Below are 16,066 nucleotides of genomic sequence, written 5' to 3'. Positions count from 1 at the left end.
TTCTGACCTTGGGAAGGGCCGGACAAACTGGCTGCTGATGTACTGTTTTCCCAGGGCTGGCTAAGCTAGGCTTTCCAGAAGTTACCTGGATTCTTTTTTAATAAATGATGAGCAGTCAGTGTGAGGTACCTGGGAAGCACTGAAATGGATGGTGAAGTATCTGGGTCCTAGCACTGGCTGTCATTCACTAGCTGGGTAACCTTGAATAGGTCAGTTGATCTTTACTTGTTAAAGGAGAGGGTTGGATTAGATGAACATCAGTTCCACTCATGATTTTATTGAGTAGTTACTGCATACGAGGTACTATGGGAGCTCTAGAAGTGTAATGGTGCTCAGTCTGTGCCATCAGGACACTGACAGTCTACTTCAGGGTGCACACAGTGACTGGGCAAAATCTGTTCACTGCTATGAGAGGGAAGGCCGTGTGTTCCTTGTGTGTCCTCTCCCTGGGCACACGAAGGAGGGGCTCCTCCCTCAGGCTCTCTGGAAGAAGGGTCATCTAAGTGAGACCTGGAAGATGAGTAGGAGTTGGAAAGACGTAAGGGTGGAAGAAAGGAGGCAAGTTCTTTGCTTTCTCATTCTAACATTCTGCTTCTGTCCTCTCTAAATTGGTTTCTCATCTCTGCTAAAAGACAGATTTGTCTGGTCGCAGTGGCTCACGCCTGTAATCCCATCACTTTGGGAGGCCAAAACGGGCGGATCACCTGAGGTCAGGAATTCGAGACCAGCCTGACCAACATGGAGAAACCTCGTCTCTACTAAAAATACAAAATTAGCTGCGCGTGGTGGTGCATGCCTGTAATCCCAGCTACTTGGGAGGCTGAGACAGGAGAATCACTTGAACCCGGGAGGCAGAGGTTGTAGTGAGCCGAGATCGCGCCATTGTACCCCAGCCTGGGCAACAAGAGTGAAACTCTGTCTCAATAAATAAATAAATAAATAAATAAATAAATAAATAAATAAGATGAATTCTTCCTGATGCTTAGTAGCCCTTCCAGGTGCCATTTTGGCTGTCGTGTGTGGGCTGTATTGCTGGAAGTGAGGGTGGGAGGTGTTGAGGAGACAGAAGGAAGGAGCTGGAGGTATCCTCCCTGGGATTATTTGCTTTTGAATTTGTAGGAAAGCCACAACATTGGGTTAAGCTTGGGTGGTGGTGAAGGGTTCATGGGGATGTTGAAGGAGTCACCTATCTGAAAAGTGGTGCTTGTGGGTTCCAGGTGTCACTTTAAAGTGGACCTCAATCAACTGTGAGCCAGTTAACCCTGGAAATAGACTTATACTGCTGGAGTGCTGAGGTGGTCCTGCACAGCGAAGGGGAGGTGGTGGTGTGCCCATCAGTGTCACCAGCTTTCTCTTGTCATGGCTCCAGAGCCACCCAGGTTCCTGGGTTCTTTTCTAAGGTTTTTTTCCATGTTTGTTCTTTTTTCCACACCATTTAACATATTCCTGTCCCGTGTTTTAGGTCACACTCAGCCGGTACCAGAGAGAAGCAGAACAGAGTAATGTGGCCCTTCAGAGAGAGGAGGACAGAGTGGAGCAGAAAGAGGCAGAAGTTGGAGAGCTGCAGAGGCGCTTACTAGGGATGGAGACGGTAATTGGGGGATCTTGGTTGTCATTGCCTGGACTCCTGGGCTGGAAGGGGCCTGTGGGTGGATTGAAACGGTTGCCAAGACCCTTCTTTTCCAAGCGTCTCCAGAAAAGCACACTTCACAGCTTCCTTTGGCAGATCCCTTCAAACATCTTTTAGCCTTCAAGGAATTAACCTCCCCGTAACTAGCGTTGATCCTATTTCCACATTAGTTTCCTGTACAGATGCCCCTTTTGAAGTCCTGGTTTCTCAGGGACTGGCAACCATAGATGGCGAGTGGGCCTGCATGATGCAGGGCTGGGTTCTGCCTCAGGGCAGCTGGGTGAGGCTGAGTGAGAGTGGGAAGGGTTCTCCTCATCAAGGGAGGGCGCCCCATCAAACCAGCTCATCTTGCTGCTCTTTGGCAGCTGTCCAGGCCCAGCAGGGGCTAAGTCCCAGCCTGGCACCCATCTCACCCCAAACACAGAGACTGTTGCCATCTTCTCATCCTAGATTTTCTTTTGTGGCCCACCCAGGAGCATCAGGCCTTACTGGCGAAAGTCAGGGAAGGGGAGGTGGCCCTAGAGGAACTTCGGAGCAACAATGCTGACTGCCAAGCAGAACGAGAAAAGTAAGGGCTTGGCTCTTGTGCACGGTGAAGTTGGGTTGCAGGGAGGGGAGGGCGGGCCATGCAGCCTGTCGCTCCTGTGGTGGCCTGGTCTGGGGAGGAAGCTGGTGCTGATGTCAGATCTTCCAGCTCTGACTCACCATGAGCTTGCTCAGGGTGGAGCCCCACCCAAGAGATACCATTTGGGAGGCCGCCATCTCCAGGGAGTTCATTTTCCATGGGGTAATAACCTAAAGAAAAGGCTTTCACAGTTTTAGAGCCAAGGGCAAGCAAGAGCTGGTGGAGCATCTGCTGTTGCTGTGTGTCATTCCACAGATTAGTGCGGTGGATATGTTATGCCTTCGTTTCCTCCCCGCTGAAACAAAAACTGACTGTAAACTGTTTGAGGGTAGAATTGATTAACAGTCATGCTGATGAAAAATGGAATGAGCTGCCGGGCGCGGTGGCTTAAGCCTGTAATCCCAGCACTTTGGGAGGCCGAGATGGGCGGATCACAAGGTCAGGAGATCGAGACCATCCTGGCAAACACGGTGAAACCCCGTCTCTACTAAAAAATACAAAAAACTAGCCGGGCGAGGTGGCGGGTGCCTGTAGTCCCAGCTACTCGGGAGGCTGAGGCAGGAGAATGGCGTGAACCCGGGAGGCGGAGCTTGCAGTGAGCTGAGATCCGGCCACTGCACTCCAGCCTGGGCGACAGAGTGAGACTCCGTCTCAAAAAAAAAAAAAAAAAAAAAAAAAAAGAAAAATGGAATGAGCAGCTTCATGAGGAGATACTGAACTTCCTGTTACTTGAAGCAATGCAGATAGAAACTGAGAACCACCTGTCAGCAGAGTCCCATAGGTGATCACTGAGATCCTTTCTACTTCCAAGGTGAGAGGGTTTTGCAAATTCTCTCTGATCAGAGGAAATCAGAGGCCCCGGACAACCAATGAAACCTACAGTGCAAAGATTGTGCCTTCTAGATCTTCAGGAATTTGAGAATTATGCTGTTGGCAATTAATAAATAAGACCTCAAATGGTAAATCACATTTAACATCAGCATATTTGGTTTGATCTTCATCGTATAAGGTGGACCTTTTTTAGTTCAACAAGACATTATCTGAAGGGCCTTTTAAGGAATTCTAAGAAGAACAGACACAATTCTTGCCCTTTAGGGCCCCTCAGTCTTCTGGAAGCATTTTCTCTCCTTTAGAATAACCTAGATATGACCTTCCTGGCATGTCATACACACGTCATATTGTAGCCTCCTTTCTGACTGGACTTTGTATCAGAATTAATGTCAGAATTAATCAGCACTCCTTCCTCGGTGGGTAGGTGCGCATGGGCAGAGCAAGAGAGACAAAAGGGCTAGATAATCAGAAGCCAGGGCTTGGGAATGGCAGTGACAGCTGTGTCAAGTATGTGCTGATTTCTACATAAAAGGAGACTGAGAAGTAGGGCATTGGAGAGCTGAAAGTGGAAATTTAGAATGCTTGGAGTTTAGGAAGGATAAGGGGTAGCTCAGGTTGCATGGTACCCCAAGCAACATGCATTTGTCAGCTTCCTCAGGCAGAACTGGGGAGTGATGGATTCTTCAGGGGCCCAAACCCTGATACTCTCCCAAGTAACCTGACTAAAACAAGACTGTTCCTCTACTCATAACGCTTCTTACACCAAATATATGGGTTTTCCATACCAAGCACTTCTCCAACTCTCAGTTGATACCAGCTGGGTACCCTATACTTTAATTCAATTCTGAGATAACCCAGAGTTAGTGCACAGCCTCAGGTTAAGGGCCAGTCCCGCAAGACTGCCCCTACTTCAGATGCCAGTCACAAGTGGTGGGGTCTAGGGTACCTACACTTCTGTCCAACTTGGCTATAAATTAGGGGTTCCCATATCCTCTTTTCAGGTTTGATAACTTGCTGTAATGGGTTTGCTGTCATAGAACTCAGGGAAACATTTTCCTTATTTATTTATTTTTTTTTTTGAGACCAAGTCTCACTCTGTTGCCCAGGCTGGAGTGCAGTGGTGCAATCTCAGCTCACTGCAACCTCCGCCTCCCGGGTTCAGGCAATTCTCCGGCCTCAGCCTCCTGAGTAGCTAGGACTACAGGCATGTGCCACCACGCCTGGATAATTTTTTGTATTTTTAGTAGAGATGGAGTTTCACCATGTTGGCCAGGCTGGTCTTGAACTCCTGACCTCAGGCAGTCTGCCCGCCTTGGCCTCCCAAAGTCCTGGGATTACAAGCGTGAGCCACCATGCCTGGCCTACTTAGTTTTTAATTTAAAAATTTTTTCATTGAGACAGGGTCTTGCCATGTTGCCCAAGCTGGTCTCGAACTCCTGGGCTCAAGCAGTCCTCCCACCTCACCTTCCCAGAGTGCTGGGATTATATTCGTGAGCCACTGCACCTGGCCAACATTTCACTTATTATTACGGGTTATGATAAAGGATTCAAATCAACAGACAGATGAGGTACATAGGGCAAGGTCAGCATGTGGATGCATTAACCAAGCTGGAAGCTCTGAACCCCTTTGTTTTGGGTTCTTACGGGGAGGTTCATCACATAGGCATGATTGATTAAATTATTGGCCACTGGTGATTAGTTTAGTCTCTAGCTCCTATCCCTGTCCCTTTCCCAGACGTTAGCAGGAATTGTGGGGCTGAAAGTTTCAACCCTTTAATCATGCCTTGGTCTTTTGACTAGCCCCGTCCTGAAGCTGTCTAGGGACCCCAGCCACCAGTCATCATTAGCATACAGAAAGACACTCGTCAGTCTTGGAGATTCCAAGGCTCAGGAACCAGGGAATGTGACCAAATATTATAACAAAACATAGGAGCTGTATGGCAGGAACCGGGACGGAGACCCATTATATATTTCTCATTATTTTACACTGCCCTTTGGGGGATCTTGGCTCAGTCTGCTTAGAAGATGCAAAGGAAGCAACAGTGGTTTGGGAATCAGGAGACCTAGAAGCAAAATTGTGTAAAGGGGCTTTAAGGAGCAATCCTGTCTCCCTCCTCCAAATCCCTGCCAACAGCTTGATGGTGTTGAGTATAATAATCCCAGCTCCAACTGGGCATGGTGGCTCACACCTGTAATCCTAGCACATTGGGAGGCAGGGACAGGAGGATTGCTTGAGTTTAAGAGTTCGAGGCCGGGCTCACACCTATAATCACAGCACTTTGGGAGGCCGAGGTGGGTGGATCACAAGGTCAGGAGATCAAGACCATCCTGGCTAACATAGTGAAACCCTGTCTCTACTAAAAATCCAAAAAACAAAACAAAAAAAATTAGCCAGGTGTGGTGGCTGGTGCCTGTAGTCCCAGCTACTCAGGAGGCTGAGGCAGGATAATGGCGTGAACCCGGTAGGTGGAGGTTGCAGTGAGCCTAGATCACGCCACTGCACTCCAGCCTGGGTGACACAGCGAGACTCCGTCTCAAAAAAAAGAAAAAAAAAAGTTCGAGATCAGCCTGGCCAACATGGTGAGGCTCTGTCGCTACCAAAAAAAATTTTCTTAATTAGCCAGGTGTGGTGGCATGTGCCTGTAGTCCCAGCTACATGGGAGACTGAGGTAGGAGGATTGCCTGAGCCCAGGAGGTCAACCCGGCAGTGAGCCATGTTTGCATTACTGCACTCCAGCCTGGGCTACAGAGTGAGACCCTGTCTCCAAAAAAAAAAAAAAAAAAAAAAAGGTGGGGTGGGGAAGATACTAGCTTCTACTTGAATCTTTCCAGTAATGAAGAGTTTATTACACATGAGACTGCCCACTTTCTGACAGCTTTAATACTGAGAAAGTCTTTCCTGTGTTAATATAAAAATGGCTTCCCGGAACCATCTACCTGTTGCTTCTAGATTTACCCTCCAGAGTTTTCCAGAATGACTTATCCCTTCTAACCTTTCCGAGCCTCAGTTTCCTCACTTGGAGTAGGTGATCCCTGATGATGCTTCCAATGTGATGTTCTTTTTTTTTGTGGGACAGAGTCTTGTTCTGTGGCCAGGCTAGAGTGCAGTGGCACCATCTTGGCTCACTGCAACCTCTGCCTCCTGGGTTCAAGTAATTCTCGTGCCTCAGCCTCCTGAGTAGCTGGGATTACAGGCACACGCCACCACACTTGGCTACTTTTAGTATTTTTAGTAGAGATGGGGTTTCACCATGTTGGCCAGGCTGATCTTGAACTCCTGACCTCAGTGCTTCCAATGTGATGTTCTAAGGTACCCACCACCTACTTTTCAGGGCAGCCTCCTGGGGAATCAGGCAAAGGGAATCATATTAATGGGAAGCTCCCAAGCTCAAGGCTCTTCCTGTGACTGGGTAAAGAAGTCATCTTGTTCCCTTGCTTCAGCCTTCTGGTCTTTATCCCCAGGGCTGCTGCCCTGGAGAAGGAAGTGGCTGGGTTGCGGGAGAAGATCCACCACTTGGATGACATGCTCAAGAGCCAGCAGCGGAAAGTCCGGCAAATGATAGAGCAGGTAAGCTGGCTTGGTTTATAACCTGCCCTCGGGGGGTCACCCCAAGTCTATGCTCTTATTTCCTAGGGAGCTTGACTTATATTCATACATTTCCCATGTCAAACATTTATAGCTACCAATTACCAGAGTTCGGGTTATTAGGATTTGCTTTTCTCCTATCTTTCCCCTGCTGTTTTGTTTGTTTGCCATTTGGCCTCCGCTTTCCAATAGGAAAGGAAGGAAAAGGTTAATTTCTCATATACTCTGTGAAGAGTGTGGGTAAATGAGTAGTTGAGTCATAATAAACTCTGTTATCTGTGCAGATTATCAGTCTTTGAGCCTCATGGCTGCTTTCCTGCCTTACCCCACCTGAGCTTGAGGGTAGCATACTAAGGATTTGTCGATTTGCAGAATTGTTTTGGGAGCCTAACGCCCCGTAACTGGGAGGTTGGGAGGTCATATGTGCTTCATGTCAGCTCATTAGTGTCTGTTTTATTTACTGCTGTTTTCCGTTATCTAGAACAGAGTCTGTCATGTAGTAAGTACTCAATAAATATGTCTCGAATGAAAAAATAATTTGTATTTTCCAAAACCAAATGGAATGGGTTTTGAGTCATTCATTATTTTGGATTCTCAGGGTGGTATTCCCCTCACACACTCCTCACTCCCGCCCCTGGGATAATCAAGAGTTTAATATTGACTGAAAGGAAGCTTTTGTAGAAAAGCTAATGAAGTCATATGGAGTTGCAGGGCTCTGCTGGCTTCCCCAGCAGCTGGGGTGAAAAGTCTGGTGAGTGTGTAATGAGTCATTGCAAAATGAGCTCCAGTGTCTCCCACACCTTTGCAGCTCCAGAATTCAAAAGCTGTGATCCAGTCAAAGGACGCCACCATCCAGGAGCTCAAGGAGAAAATCGCCTATCTGGAGGCAGAGGTGTGTGTGCTAGGCAGCCCAGCAGGGGAACGGGGCTCTTGAAGAGAATGTGGTCACAAGGGAGACAGAGGTTATGGAGGGGTCTTTGTCATGTCTCGCTGCTCTCTGAAGTGAATACCCAGGGTGGTTGGTTGACTTTCAGTTCAGTTGAGTAAACATTTTCTGAGAACCTTCAGGAAGCTGCTAACAATGATGAGATGACCCCCTCCACCCCACCTTCAATTGACATGTCATCCTGGTGCAAGCCACATGCCATGGCTGCACGCAGGCTAATTCTGACCCTCCAGGCTTTGCAAAGGAGCTGGCAGTGGTGCTGGGCTGTGAAGGAGGAGGAGGCATTCATATAGATGGAGTCTTTTCCAGGGCTAGATTATCTAACGAGTTGCCTTCCTAGTCTAATTTCCACTTTGCCACAGGGCCCTACCTATCTGTTGACTACCCGAAGATCACTTTGCAAACACTCTGTGAAGATCCCTTGTAGTGAGGGAGATAAATGGGAGAGAGGGTTATCTTTAGGGAGTTTGCAGTCTATAGTCAGAGATAAAATATGTATTTTTTAAAAGACCAAAGAATGCTTTATAGAATAGCATATCAACAAAGGCAAGTGAGTATCTCAACTGAGGACAAAAAATTATATATAGGGGCCAGGTGCAGTGGCTCATGCCTGTAATGCCAGCACTTAGGGAGGTTGAGGTGGGAGGATTGCTCGAGGCCAGGAGTTCAAGACCTAGGCCAACATAGTGAGACTTTGTCTCTGAAAAACAAATTTTTTTTAATTAGCCAGATGTGGTGGCATGCATCTGTAGCCCAGTTACTTGGGAGATTTAAGGGAGAGGATCACTTGAACCCAGGAGGTCAAGGCTGCAGTGAGCTATAATCACGCCACTGCACTCCAGCCTGGGCAACAGCGTGGGACTCTATCTCTAAAAAAAAAAAAAGAACTGGGCCGGGCGCGGTGGCTCAAGCCTGTAATCCCAGCACTTTGGGAGGCCGAGACGGGCGAATCACGAGTTCAGGAGATCGAGACCATCCTGGCTAACACGGTGAAACCCCGTCTCTACTAAAATACAAAAAAAAATTAGCCGGGCGAGGTGGCGGGCGCCTGTACTCCCAGCTACTCGGGAGGCTGAGGCAGGAGAATGGCGTGAACCCGGGAGGCGGGGCTTGCAGTGAGCTGAGATCCGGCCACTGCACTCCAGCCTGGGCAACAGAGCCAGACTCCGTCTCAAAAAAAAAAAAAAAGAACTGTATGTAGAGGATATATAGGAAACCATCAGTCCGTCAGTGTTGTACAGAGTTACAGAGGAGCAGGTATTGGAGGACAAGCGCAATCTATGGTCACGAAGACGAGGCAAGACGGTATCCAGGTGGTGGCACACATGGTGGGGGTAGAGGCAACAGCAGCACAAACACAGGCGGAGAGACCAGAATGCACTAGGTGAATGTGACACCTGGGAAACCAGAAAAAGGCCAACTCTAACACCTAAGATTGTGTTACAGAATTTAGAGATGCACGACCGGATGGAACACCTGATAGAAAAACAAATCAGTCATGGCAACTTCAGCACCCAGGCCCGGGCCAAGACAGACAACCCGGGCAGGTGAGTGAGCACGTGTAGATAGAATGGGGCCAGGGAGGAGGGGGGAAGGAGGGACAGAGCTATGTGGAACATTTAGCGCTCGGGCAAGAACAAGGCCCCTTTAGATCCAACTTTCCTCCCTCAGTCTCTGATCTGACCCATTGTTTGCCAGAACCATTTTCTAACCCAATTAGGGTAGAACCTGTTACCACAAGCCCAAAGAGGTCCATGAATGGCTTCTAGAGGTGTATGAACCACCTGAAATGGTATACAAAATTTATTTATAATGTTTGCATATTTCTAGGGAGAGGGTATTTTGCCTCTAATAGATTCAGAAAAGGACCCGTGATCTTGACAAAATCGAGAATCACAGCTATATCCACTTCTCAGTTGTTTAACTGCCCCTCTCTTTTCTTCACCCTTGCTACAAGACACATGTATCATGCCCCAAATCTTCTCTTAGATGTCACTGAATAATTACCATTTTAAAGCACTTGGAACCCAAGTGATCAGCCGGCACTGCAGTGTAAGATTCCAGAGGCAAATGTGAAGATTCCACAGGCTCTGTGAAGGGTGGGCCACAACACAGCTGTTCCCAGCACAGCTCAGTGTTTCCAACCTTCTTTTCAGTATTAGGATATCCAAGCCCCCCAGCCCAAAGCCCATGCCTGTCATCCGAGTGGTGGAAACCTGAGCTGCCTGGAGATGGATGCTGCCATTGCTGCTGCCTCTGCCTCGGAGAAGCCCACCGCCCCTGTTGGCTGTTAGCGCTGACTTTGACTTTCTGACTGTCCCCTGGCTGCACCCAGGACTTAGGGCTCCTGTGTCTCACCATTCCCAAGCTCCTGGCCACTCTATGCTGGGCAGACAGAGCATGAGCACCTATTCAAGGCAACTGCAGCCCTTTGGAAGACATTGTCCTGCGAGCAGGACAGGGCAGTATCTATATTCCTACAGCGACTATTTTTCTCTGTAGAGAGCCTCCCTTCTGTTGTAGACTGGACTCTGGCTGCCCCATAAGCCAGGCCTTCATCAGATTGGGAGAGTTGACAAGATTTGCCTCAGCCCTAAAAGCTGGAGACACAGATGTCCAGAGTGATTGGAGAGTGTCCTGGGGGAATGAAGTTCCTTCCACAAACACAGCTCAGTTCTTAGCAACAAACTGTTTGTTTTTCTACTTGCTCCACCTGCAGCCTACGCTGACCTGGCCTCCTGCAGACAGATAGTGGAGTTACCTGGCGAGGCCTGGTGAGAGCCAGTGAACCTAAGCTTTGGGTGGTGGTGTCTTTCTGGGGAGTAGGGCATGTACATTCAGGGAGTAGCCTTTTGCAGAAAAAATCTCTAGGGCTACAGACAGTTATGTGTGACTTCTCTCTACTGTGAAAACTCCCAGAGTCTCTTTAGGGATTTTCCCTAAGGTGCACACCACCAGGCACACCTCAGTCTTCTTGACCCAGAGCCTAAAAACTGTTTCCACTGGGTTCCACCAGTCCCAGCAAAATCCTCTTTGTATTTATTTTGCTAAGTTATTGGTGGTTTTGCTTACATCTCATGATTGATATAATACCAGAGTTCTATAGCCTTCTCTTGCAATGTTTGGATTTGCTTGAAACTGGGAGAGCTGTCAGAGTGACACTATTATAAATCTTTCTCTTTCCTCTGCCTGTTTCTTCTCCCTTTCTCTTTCAAACTTGATCTGCAGCTCAGGAAGGTGAGTATACTTTCCCTGAGGCTTTGGGGTCAGAGTATAGGTTGTTGGAGAAAAAGGGCAATCAGGACTCTTCTGGGGCCCAGATGAGTTCTTCACTAGCCCTTCCGAACTCCTTGCTCCATAATTAGTCTTTTATTCTGGCTCTGAATGACCCTGCAGGTCATCATGGTTTTCTTTTTTTATTGTTTTTCTTTTTTTCTTGTCTTTTTTTTTTTTTTGAGACGGGGTCTCACTCTGTCACCCAGGCTGAAGTGCAGTGGCGCGATCTCAGCTCACTGCAACCTCCGCCTCCCGGATTTAAGCGATTCTCCTGCCTCAGCCTCCCGAGTAGCTGGGACTATAGGCATGCCACCACGCCTGGCTGATTTTTGTATTTTTAGTAGAGGTGGGGTTTCATCATGTTGGCCAGGCTGGTCTTGAACTCCTGACCTCAGGTGATCCACCCGCCTCGGCCTCCCAAAGTGCTGGGATTACAGGCTTGAGCCACTGCGCCCGGCCCATGGTGTTTTTCTTTAGGGCTCTTCCTACAGCCTTGAGAAGTAGATAGGCATCAGAGTATGCTACTATAGGAATCAGAAAAATTCAAAACAAATGTGGATTAAGTGTTTAGGCTCTATGTGGCTCACAACCAGAAGCCTTAAGTCTGTGTGTTTCTGTGTCCCAAGACTGGGCTCATATTCTGGCTTTGCCCATAACAATGCCCTGGGACTTCAGGGAGTTCCCTCATTTGTAAAATGAGGGGGTCAGAGCAGGTGATCTCCATGTTTCTTCCCATTCTGATATTGTTGTCTGTGGCATATTCTTTGTGTGGCGAATTTAATAAATTATGTTAATGTGTCTCTTTTGACCTCCTGGTCTGGTTTCCTTTCACTTTTCAGGGGGGATGAAAGAACAAAATTGTTGTGCTTCTTGGAAGATGGGCACCCTGTTATCCACATGTGGGAGGTGTGGTCCAAACATCCCAAATGCCATGACATGAGGACTTCGTGGCATTTATAGAGGTATTAGAAGCAGCTCAGCTCCGTGGTCTGAGTCGTGATTATAGGAGGCAGCCCCTAACTTTAGCTTTGACCCTCTCTGGAGCAGTGGCCTTGTAGGATCCCTAAGCTTGGCCGCATTGTGTCTCATTTGGAAGAGACAAAGGTAGAGTCCTGTGATTACATAGAGATAGACCCAGCAGCACTGGAGGTAGATGAGTAACTGCATGCCCTTTGCAGAAATGAAAAGCACCCTGGAAATGCTGACTGCAGCTGTTCAAGGGGGTTCGTTTCTGGCTGTCTCTGGGCATCATTCAATTAGTCTCATGATTTTTCTTTTTCTTTCTGCCAAGGAGGCAGTTGACTGCAGGGCCAAATGGGGACATAGCTGAATTTACGCGAATCTTCTCTGGGCCAAAGAAACCAGAAACACAACGCCCCCTCATCCCTGGCTTATTTCCTTTCTAGCTCCCAGTTCTCTTCTTCAATTGAAAGAGTGTATATTTTTCTCTGATTTCTCTTCTTCCCCCTTCTCCTGCTTCTCAGCCAATTCACACCGCAGGCTTCAAACGCATTGGAAACCTCTTTCCTTTCCAAACCTGGATTTGTCTTCTGACACCCGTGGCTCTCTTCTTTCTCTGGCAGTCTTGTTTGGCATGGGTAGATCTAGACTGTACTTGCTCTCAGAATATTAACAGGATGGAAGCAGGGCGGGGTTGACCAAGGTGCCAAGAAGACTCAGAGCTGGAGGAATACTGGAGTGAGTGTGCTGCCCTACACGAAACGGAGGCTCCCGCCGGGCATCCTGGGCTCAGTGGGAGGAACTGAGATTTGTGTTGCAGATAATGGAGAGGTCTGGAGGCATTCCAGAGACTCGAACCAGGGGTCTGAGAGAGTCCTTGGACAAAAACATGCCACTGGTGTATATTTCCTAGAGTTTAGTTACACCACAGCCAAAGAGAATAGAGGCATGCTGCAGGGGAGCGGGGGCGGCGGGGGGGCTTGGAAAGGGAATGTAGTCTGGGAAATATAGATTGTATCTTGGCTATCTTGTCAATTAGCGATGGAGAATGGGGGACTGAAGGAGAATGAGATAGTGTTCAGGGCCTGAAGAAAGGGTGTGGCCAGTAAGGTGCTCCTGGCTTCAGTGGCCTGTTTATTGCCTATGTTTTGTCATTTGTAAGCCAGCTCCTCTGTGCTGCCTTAATATTTTGTGGAGGGAGGATAGTCTGATTCCCTGGGACCTCTGCCATGAAGGCCTGTTTCTTTGAGCTGGATGTTGAGAGCTGCTCAGACATGCAGCCGTCATCAACAGCGTCCTATAAACCTGGAGCGTCAGCCCAGCATGGGAAAAGCAGCAGCAGCACCCTGCCTGCCGAACAACTGCCCCTGTCTTCCCCATCTTCGTCTGTTCCTTCCCCTGCACAGGAAAAAGCCTGGCAGTGACACAGTATTTCAAGCAAATGGTGCACTGGAACTTTTTTCAAACTAAGTTTCTAAGGCCAAGAATTGACTGGCTCATTTTCATCTCTATTTAAAAGTACCTTTTGCTATGAAATGTCCCACTGGGAAGTGTTTCCACTTTGGAAAGGTGCTCTGACATGACAGGAGTTAAAGCAACTTAATTACGCTGGGCGCAGTGGCTCACGCCTGGAATCCCAGCGCTTTGGGAGGCTGAGGGGGGCGGATCACTTGAGGCCAGGAGTTTGAGACCAGCCTGACCAACACAGTGAAACCCCGTCTCTACCAAAAAATACAAAAGTTAGCCAGGTGTGATATCGGGTGCCTCTAGTCCCATCTACTCAGGAGACTGAGGCAGGGGAATGGCGTGAACCCGGGAGCGGAGCTTGCAGTGAGCCGAGGTTGCACCGCCGTACTCCCGCCTGGGCGACAGAGCGAGACTCCATCACAAAAAAAAAAAAAAAAAAAAAAGGCAACTTAATTTGACTGAGAAGGGTAACAACCTTTGGGTTGGAAAAGCAAGCAGCTTTCCCTCTTTAACCAGCTCTTTAGTGTGTGTTGCTGTTTTCTGCAGGGCTTCTAATAATCCCCTGGCTTCCTCATTCCTCAGAGCCAAGCATCACTGAGCTTGGGCCTGAGCTCGGGCCTGAGCTCCTTCAGTCTATGACTCAACAACAGGTGTTAGCCTAGGGCCCTTGGCCTCTTTTTTCACACTTCAATTTAAGACTTTAGCTTTGCAAGGAGAAATTGTTTCCTGTCTTCCCTGTCCAAGTTCTAAGCAGGATGGCCTTGAAACTCCAAAGTTGGAGACTAAATATTCCCTATTCCCTCTTTCTCCAAGGAAAATCCATACCCAGGCTGAAGATAAAGATGTTTCTTAAAGGTAATTTCTAGCACAGCATGCTCTGTGGCAGTGAGACCTACTTTAAACACAAAATGTGTGTGGCCTTTCTGCTGGAATTTCTCTTCTCCTGGAGCCCCCTGGGACACAGAATTGAGGGTGGATAGTAGTAGCAGGATAATTAATTTCCTAAAAGGTGTTGGTCGTCAAGTCTTAGACCAATGGACCTCAGACAGCCGAGGGAAAGGAAGTCATTAGTACTTGTGACTCAATCTATCAATTCAGTGCTGATTATACACCCAGCCCTTCCTCTCACTAGGATTCCAGGCCCAAACTTGTATATGTCTGCAGGAGTTTTATCACCCTATGTCTGTTTTGTTTTTATTTTATTTATTTTCTGAGATGGAGTCTCGCTCTGTCACCCAGGCTAGAGTGCAGTGGCATGATCTTGGCTCACTGCAACCTCTGCCTCCCGAGTTCAAGCAATTCTCCTGCCTCAGCCTTCCAAGTAGCCGGGACTACAGGCGTGTGCCACGATGCCCGGCTAATTTTTCTATTTCTAGTAGAAACAGGGTTTCACCATGTTGGCTAGACTGGTCTTGAACTCCTGGCCTCAGGTGAGCTGCCCTCCTCGGCCTCCCAAAGTGCTGGGATTACAGGCGGGAGACATGACGCCCGGTTCTGTGTCTGTTTTATATTTGTCCATATGTGCTTGTGTGTGAACTGGCCTGCTATGTACAATATATTTCTTACTGTGGGAACAAATCTGAAGAACACTGGTTTAGAGGACAGACCTCTGTCCTTGACTGTATTGTAATCTCAGGGTCGAGGTCCAAAATGGACTTCCTTCCAAACTGCTCCCTGTCCCTTTATCCCTTAAATCCAGTTTGTCAACAGGTCCTCATGTTTCCTCTGTTGAAATATCTCTTGGGCTGGGCGTGGTGGCTCATGCCTGTAATCCCAGCACTTTGGGAGGCCAAGGTGGGCAGATCACCTAAGGTCAGGAGTTCAAGACTAGCCTGACCAACATAGCGAAACCTCATCTCTGCTAAAAATACAAAAATTAACTGGGTGTGATTGTGCACGCCTGTAATCCCAGCTACTCTGGAGGCTGAGGTAGAACAATCGCTTGAACCCAGAAGGTGGAGACTGTAGTGAGCCGAGATCACGCCATTGCATTCTAGCCTGGGAGACAGAGTGAGACTTTGTTAAAAAAAAAAAAAAAAAAAAAAAAGGAATATATCTCAGAAGTGCGCCTTCCCATGTTCACAGTCTCAACTCATCTCTTGAAGCCTAGATGACCACTGAAGCCAGTCCTTGCTGATCTCCACCTCCAGCCTCTTATCTGCCCCACATCCACCCTCCCTACCACTGTCATTTGAATCTTCCCCAAATGCAGTGTTGTTTCTATCAGTCAGGGCTATTTAGCCAGGACAAAAGAAGGATGATAGCAGTTTCCAAAGAGAAGGTGGGTCCCTTGGGAGGAGCAGCAGCAGTTTTGCTCCAGAGGGCAGAATCTGGGTGGTGCCGGGTAGTTGCAGGGAGATAGCTAAGAAACAAAAGAATCCATTGACAATTAGAGCAGGGTGGACTGTCTTGGCAAGTAGCAAGTTTTCCTATACACACCAGCAGTATCTCAATTAGAAAACAACGCAAAATATAACAACAGATAGAAAATACCTAGGCATAACCTTTATTTGAAATGTCAATGACCTATGTGAAGAAAATGACCAGATTTTCTGGAGAAAGATGGGAAAACAATGAAGAAAAATTTTCCTGGATGGAAACTTAAAATGGTAAAGATGTCAATTCTTTATTTTTAGGCTTTGTGTAATTACAGTGAGTTACATTGTAATTCAATAGAGTCTTTTTAGAACTGGATATAATTATTTTAAAATTCCATCTGGAAGAATACATGGGAAAATGGTAAAG

At 47.7% G+C, this 16,066-nt stretch overlaps 1 protein-coding gene across 7 annotated transcripts in view; it reads left to right on the top strand.

The window, feature by feature from the left end:
- Positions 1 to 11,702, top strand: part of TUFT1 (tuftelin 1) — a 44,607-nt gene extending 32,905 nt beyond the window's left edge. For all 7 annotated transcript variants that reach the window (XM_073995430.1, XM_005541877.5, XM_005541874.4 and 4 more), the window contains 6 exons: positions 1,463 to 1,591; positions 2,104 to 2,198; positions 6,549 to 6,654; positions 7,481 to 7,564; positions 9,065 to 9,165; positions 9,775 to 11,702. In XM_073995430.1, the coding sequence (XP_073851531.1) occupies positions 1,463 to 1,591; positions 2,104 to 2,198; positions 6,549 to 6,654; positions 7,481 to 7,564; positions 9,065 to 9,165; positions 9,775 to 9,838 (579 nt within the window). In that variant the 3' untranslated portion in view covers positions 9,839 to 11,702. The remainder of the gene's footprint in view (positions 1 to 1,462; positions 1,592 to 2,103; positions 2,199 to 6,548; positions 6,655 to 7,480; positions 7,565 to 9,064; positions 9,166 to 9,774) is intronic.
- Positions 11,703 to 16,066: the final 4,364 nt, after the last annotated feature.

Source organism: Macaca fascicularis, chromosome 1 (assembly GCF_037993035.2).
Source record: "Macaca fascicularis isolate 582-1 chromosome 1, T2T-MFA8v1.1".
Taxonomy (NCBI): Eukaryota; Metazoa; Chordata; class Mammalia; order Primates; family Cercopithecidae; genus Macaca; species Macaca fascicularis.
Note: the sequence above shows the minus strand (reverse complement) of the source record. Positions and strands in the feature narration are given on the sequence as shown.